The sequence below is a fragment of the Geospiza fortis genome, unplaced genomic scaffold, assembly GCF_000277835.1.
Source record: "Geospiza fortis unplaced genomic scaffold, GeoFor_1.0 scaffold83, whole genome shotgun sequence".
Taxonomy (NCBI): domain Eukaryota; kingdom Metazoa; phylum Chordata; class Aves; order Passeriformes; family Thraupidae; genus Geospiza; species Geospiza fortis.
The window spans coordinates 629435-636243 of record NW_005054513.1 but is presented as its reverse complement, the minus strand read 5'-3'; the positions used below and the strand labels follow the sequence as shown (position 1 = coordinate 636243).

At 34.3% G+C, this 6809-nt stretch overlaps 1 protein-coding gene across 1 annotated transcript in view; it reads right to left on the bottom strand.

Moving 5' to 3' along the window:
* Positions 1 to 6291, bottom strand: part of TMPRSS15 (transmembrane serine protease 15) — a 52571-nt gene extending 46280 nt beyond the window's left edge. The window contains exons 1-5 of the mRNA XM_031063562.1: positions 6147 to 6291; positions 3744 to 3874; positions 3309 to 3376; positions 2501 to 2542; positions 115 to 251 (exon numbers count right to left, since the gene is read on the bottom strand). Of these exons, the coding sequence (XP_030919422.1) occupies positions 115 to 251; positions 2501 to 2542; positions 3309 to 3376; positions 3744 to 3874; positions 6147 to 6291 (523 nt within the window). The remainder of the gene's footprint in view (positions 1 to 114; positions 252 to 2500; positions 2543 to 3308; positions 3377 to 3743; positions 3875 to 6146) is intronic.
* Positions 6292 to 6809: the final 518 nt, after the last annotated feature.

Sequence of the window (6809 nt, the reverse complement as noted above, 5' to 3'; positions counted from 1 at the left end):
TGTAGTTCTGAGGTGTGTTTAGAATTAAAACCAAAAAAAAACCCCAAACAAAACCAACCCCCCTAAAAAAAAAAAAGGAACAAAAACCTCAAAAAAACCCCTTTCTAATATTACCTGTGATTTGTATGCTGTTCACATCAATTTTCAAAGTCTTGGTAGGGTTATTTGCAGTGACACCCAAAACCAGCTCATTTTTTATTTTCTCAAGAGTTACCATATGGGTAAAATAAAGGGTGAGGATCACAACCACACTAGCAATACAAAACAGAGAAATTAATTAGTTATTCAAACTGATGAAAAAAATCTGCTATGCAACATCATCTAGACAATATTTCATTCTAACTCTGGTTCCATTGGCAAAGCCAGATTGGTTTTTTTTAAAATATTGGCTGGCAAAGATGACATAAAGAAACATCTCTTAGTCATCAGGTTAGATTGAACCTTGGAGGAACTTTGTTTTTTCCTTATCTACTCTTACTATCACTATCAGGAAAAAAAACCCCAAAAAACAAGACAACGTTCATTTCAATTGCTGCAATGGAGTTGAACTTGAAAAAAACTAAAGAAATAGCTTTACTGTTGTTCAACAGGTCTATTAGTTTTAGCCCTAAAATACTGAAGGTGAACCAGGAATTATTATGAAAATTGTGTAATATGGCAAAATATAATACCAAGTGACCATTTTTATAAAGCAAATCTGTGGATTCTGCATTTTAGCAGATCTGCTGTGTGATTGCCTGGATTCTCACAAGGAAACAAAGGTGGCTGAAAACAGAGATATTTAGAAATTGTGGTTAAACTGCATTTAACTTCTATGAATTTCATCCAGAGTGTTTTCTGTTTGCTCTCTCCATCCTTTCTAGACACTATTATGAAGTTTTATGTTTGCAGCTAGAGTAAGGTAATGTTGAAGTATGATGCTTGCCAAAGATAAACATTTTCTCCTTTACTTAAATTTAGGTGCAAACATTTTACCCTTAAACTACCCACTTGCAACTGACTCAGTACTGCTCTTTGTAAGGAGTGATTAATCCTGTCGTCTTGCTGAGCATGGTTTGTAGTTTGCAATATGTAGAAAAGCTCCCCTTCTTGCATATTTCTGATAACCTCTAGGCCATGCTGAGCAAACAAAAGCTTTTATTGCTCTCCTTGTGACTCAGCAGCAGCAGCGTTTCAAGGGTGAAATGCCAAGCAGATTGCCTGAAGGGGTAAACACGGTTTAAATGAAAAGCAAGTAATGTCTGAGACAAAGTTATTAGATGCAGAAGTTAAGACAGATCCTTACTGTTTTATTAAAAACAAGATCCACCATTCAAACCCAGTAGATTTTCTGCAATTTCTATGATTGTTGTGTCAAGATACAGTGGTGGGATGAGTTTTGCCAACACAGTTATTTACAGTGTAGATATCTAGATTCTCATTTTGGTTGACAGAAAGAAATGAGCTGTTCTTTGGCATAATTGGTCTCCTCCAGAAAGGCTTCTAAATTAACCAGATGAGAAAACTAAAAACCCAGCACTTACAAAGGTAGTCTTGAGCAAACTGCTCAGAGATGTCTCCATCTTTGATGCCCAAATTTTGATGAGAATAGTCCCTTTCTTTGTGCAGAACCCAAATTTCCTGGCTGGATCTACCTTTCCAAGGACAACACTTTGGAAGTGGCCTACTCCTGCTGCTGTGCAGTCCATTCCCTTAATATTATATAATCCTTCATAAAGTGTTCATACTCTGCTTTCTAGCTAATAGGGTTATGTCCTCACTATTCCAATCAAAAGATTGCTCCAATGTAAATCTGCTTCCCATTCCTTACTGATATTCATGGTCAGATAATATCCCAATATCTTGTTTGTGGTTTTTTTTTTTCAAGGACAGTCATTCAAATAAACTAATCTCCTCTACATATTTATCAACTTTATGTACTTACACTGATATCACAAGAACATGTGGTAGCACAAAACTATTGATCTGTTGTCATGTAATGTGTACTTTAATTTTCTGGGTTCACCTATGAGACAGCCAGTTATACCATGCATTTCCCAGGATTCTTCAGTTCTAGGGTCAATCTTTTATCCTCTCTTTTATTCTTGCCTATCACAGTGTGTCATTAGACTTCTCTTGATTTAAAACTTGAGTTACTGGTAGTGGCATGAGATCTGGCCTCAGTTTAAGCAGTTTTACATGTGCAAACAGCACAAACCTATTTCTTTTCCTTTCTAGATAGTTTCTTACCTCTCTCTTACTTACTCTTCCATTTTTCTTTCTAAATTGACAGTCCCAGGGACTATCATTTTTTAAAATCTAATCCTAAAGGAAGTTTTAAGCAAAAATATATGTCTTGAATCTTCATCCTCTTTAGAGGGCCTTATCTAAATTCTAAAAATATTTGTTTTTGGTTTTTTTTTTTTTTTAATCTATTCACAGCCCACAGTAGAACTGTCTAAATTACCAGTATCATTGTCTCTTGCCTGTATTTTAAGTAAACTTTGTTATATACAATTACCTGCTCTCTGTTGTCAATCTGTCGTGGTCATCTTCTGATCTCCTGTAGAAAAAGAAGCAACAATAAAAAAGAAAAAGAAAAACCACAACCAACACCACATGGTTCCCATTGAGATTAGAATGTTTTGGACAGGATAGGAACACATCATGGAACTGTGTAATAATGAGAGACAGTGTTACAGGTGTTTTGCTGAACCAGGACTTTATTAAGAATAGCGCAGATGGAATTAACACCACAGACATCGCTGTATAACTTTTGTCAGCTGGCCTTCAGTAGGACAACCAACACCCCAGAATATTGAAAATGAGCTTTACTAAAAGAAGCAGACTCACAGAATCTTTAGGACACAGAGGCTGCAGTTTTTCCTGGTGTCAAATGACAGCCTTACTTGTTAACATCCTAAGGAAGGTGAATTAAGTGGATCATAGGGACATATCAGTGCCTGAGCCTCCAGGCTTATGCCAGGAGATCTCTAACCTGAAATTTGTTCCAGATGGCAAGGATCAGCAACCCTGCAAACAGCACCTTGGTAAAAAAATAATTCAGCAGTCCTTTGAAATATGGAATTTTTCTGAGTGGGTGTTAGGGCTCAGCCTTACTGGTTTGGTCAAGGCAGGGACTGCTTGAGAAGAAAGTTTGCCCAAACTCAGTTTGTCAAACTGAGCACATTGGAAGATGTAGCATGCGAAAGGCATAACATAGGAGGTTCCCAAGGACGTCTTGATAATCAAGGTAAATACTTCTGAGAGAAATATCTAAGTAAGGACATTTGACATTTATTTTCAAAGTTAAATTAAACTGTACCTACTTGAACTGGGAAATTTCACATCTCTCAAACTTGTGTTTCAGATCACTTTCGTGAAAGATGTTTTGTATCTATATGAAAAAGAGAAATCTTGAACCAATACAATAATAAAAAATTAATAATATAATAATATTATAATAATATATAATAATATATTATTAATAAAATAATAAAAATTATTAATAATTAAATATACACACATTCTCACACTATAATCATGGTTGTAGTACTAAATAACTTTTTCTCGACTACAGAAGCAAGGTATTTCTTTGACGATTCATTGATTTTCTCAAGTAAGGAATATATTGGGTTCTGATCAGGCTTAGGACCTGAAATAACCCTTTTTTGGAAAGGAAAAACCATCAACAGCAGTTAATGTTAAGGAATTAATGTACCTACAAATAATCTTGACTAAACCACAAGCTGATAGGTTCTTACCAATTTTTCGACATCAAAGGCAAGGACTTTGAAATCTGCTGAGGAACTGTTTTGTAAGGTTGAAGTGAAAGATGTACCAGAGACTATTTTTAATATTCCCATATAGCTATGAGTAATCACATCTGCTTCAGCTAGATAATGAAAAAAAAAAGGTGTTTTAATGATATAGAAATAAATGAAAAATGTTACATTAGATTTTATTTCACACAGATCATCAATACAATAATTTCTAGGGGTTTTTTTTACTGCTTTGTGATCAGAGATGTTCTGCCTAGTGCTGAGTTTAAAGAAAAAAATAGACTTTTTAATGTTTACAATAGTTATAATGGTGATCATATTTTTATGAATTCTATTTGCCCTTAGATCTCATTACTTTCAATTTTGTTTTAGATGCTGTTTTTCTGCAACACTGTGTGTGCAAAAAGGATACAATGATATGCCCAGTTATATCTAACACAAAGGATGGAGATAAACGGGAAGGCAAATAGTGAATTATGAGTATTTTCTATGTTCTGGATAAAAAAAATATTATGAAATATTGCCTCACACTTTATGTATTTGTGCTGTGCCCTTTTTTATATGTGTAAACTGGTTTCGATGATAACCCTGGAAACATCCAATGTCAGAATAGTGAAATTATTTTTGACCTGACCTTTCTCACCAATGCACACATGAAATTCTGGGAGAATTTATAAAGAAATTAGACAACTGATCCTCGCTGCAAATTTAATCTTGATTTTAATATGCTACAGGACATGAGGTATACATAAAGGAATTCATTATACATTAAAAAAAATATTTCTTCACTGTGTAACACACGGGAAATTCTCAGAAAATATCTGAATTAAGGTTGATTGATAGGAAATGCCTTTTTCTTACTGGTTGCAGTACCAGTAGTATTTTAGGTTGTGTTTGAAGGCATTAACATCAAAGCAAGTTTTAAGACAAAAGCAGACGCCAGAGACTGAAATATTATCATTCATAGTTTAAACATGGTTATGAAGGAGTTTTGCCCTTTATGGCAAAACAGCATAAAGAGGCTGTGACCACCAAAGCTCTCTCCTCCCTGAAGACACCTCCTAACAGGAACCTGGGCATTGCCACCTGGCCCAAAATTATATTAATCCGCTGGATTCTGTGTTTTTCAAGAAACCTTCACCACCAAGAAGATCAACAGGTTGCCATTGGGATCCATGGAGTGTTGATATTTTCTACTTGATCTTTCTCCACCTTACTCGTCCCTCCCAGTCTCATCTTTCTTATTTCTTCCTTTTTATCTCTCTTGCTTACTGTCAGATAAAATCCATACTATTGACTTTGGCATACGGTCTCATTCTCATGTTAATTTGCGCATAGGCATTTCTAATATATTTAATAAATTAATCATAACAGCAGATAAGCAATAAACACTACAATGAACAGTTTATTATGGAAGGCATAACATAGTAACACCAATTTAATATCAATTAATAATAGCAGACTGCTTTGGGCTCCTTTGAAGGCTGATCTTTAAAATAATTGCAAATCTTACCTTATATCCACATGATTTCTTAACCAAAATTTTAATTCCATTTAAACATCATGAAACATTCTATCTATCTATCTATCTATCTATCTATCTATCTATCTATCTATCTATCTATCTATCTACCATATATATGTATCAATATATATATTTTATATATATCTCTCAATATATGCATTTATATATATATATCAATATATGTTTTTTATAAATATATCTATCTATATATATAGATATTTTAATTTAATTTGCTTTGAGTATCAGTAACTTCTTCCATTACATTCTGAGCACTGAATAAAGACTAAGAATGACTTTACCTGGGGCAAGCAACTGACTGATGCAGGAACTCTCTCACACCAATAAGGAACTTGATTTTTTAAAATAAAAACATTAATAGACTCCAAGGGGTGGGCCCCACAAACTCTAGGAGATTATTAGCTTTTCAGTGGATTATTTGTGTTCTGATTCAAAACTCATACATGGAGAAAAAGGTAAAATTTCACAGTTTTCCATATTACCTTCACTAGCTGAAGAATGTGGGGAGTAACTCAAGCTTTATGACTTGGATTGCATCTTAGGGATCTTTTCCAAAGCCTAAACCATGAAAATTACTTTATATGCCTTCAGAGCATGATTTCTGTGCTTGGTTTTTCCCCGTTTTGTTCACATCATTTTTCAGGGCAGGAAAACACAGAAACCCTAAAACACCACTTCTCCTGTCCCCAGCATTAAAAACATAGCATGAAATAAAAAAACCCCAAAAAAACAAAAAATAAAACAACAACAAAAAAATAAAAAAAACCCCTACAATTTTAAGAGCAATGTCTTCAAAGTCTAAGAAATTCCTAAAGCTCTGTAGCTAAAGGTTGGCTACTTACCTCGTTCCAACTCCTGGATTGATAACCAAGAAAGTACAATCAGTCCTACACAAACACACACAAAAATTGCAAGCAGAGAAGCAAAGAAAATCTCATAGTTACTAGGAGAAACATATTTCTCATCAGATGATTTTTTCAGCTTCATTTCTGTCTCAAAAACATCTGTGAATTAAGGCCTGACAGAAGACACAGCCTGAGAAGGAAAGTAATAATCCACACAAGCAGATATTTATAGGAGATGCTTGTAAATGAATTACATCATAAAACTTCACTGACATAGGTTTTTACAACATTCTGAGCAGTCATAATCATGCACAGGATATGCAAATAAGAAGAAAAGAAATCCACTCAGAGGGGGAGCGCTGAAGACACTTGTCTCAGATAAAACACAAGCAAACCCACAGAAATGTAAGGCAGGTCACTGGATTTGCACTATTTCTTGTAATTTGATATTTTTAAGTGACAATATAAATAAAATATTGCTGCCAAATTTATTGCTTATACAGTTTTCTTTTGATAATTCCTCACAAGGGTAATTATGAGGACAACAGTGAAAGCTGTATCTTTCCTCATTCTGCTTAAAAAGTTCCTTTAAAAGTAATTTCATTTATAAAGGAAGAGCTGGGAAATGAATTGTTTAGTAATGTGCCATAGCTCAGCAAC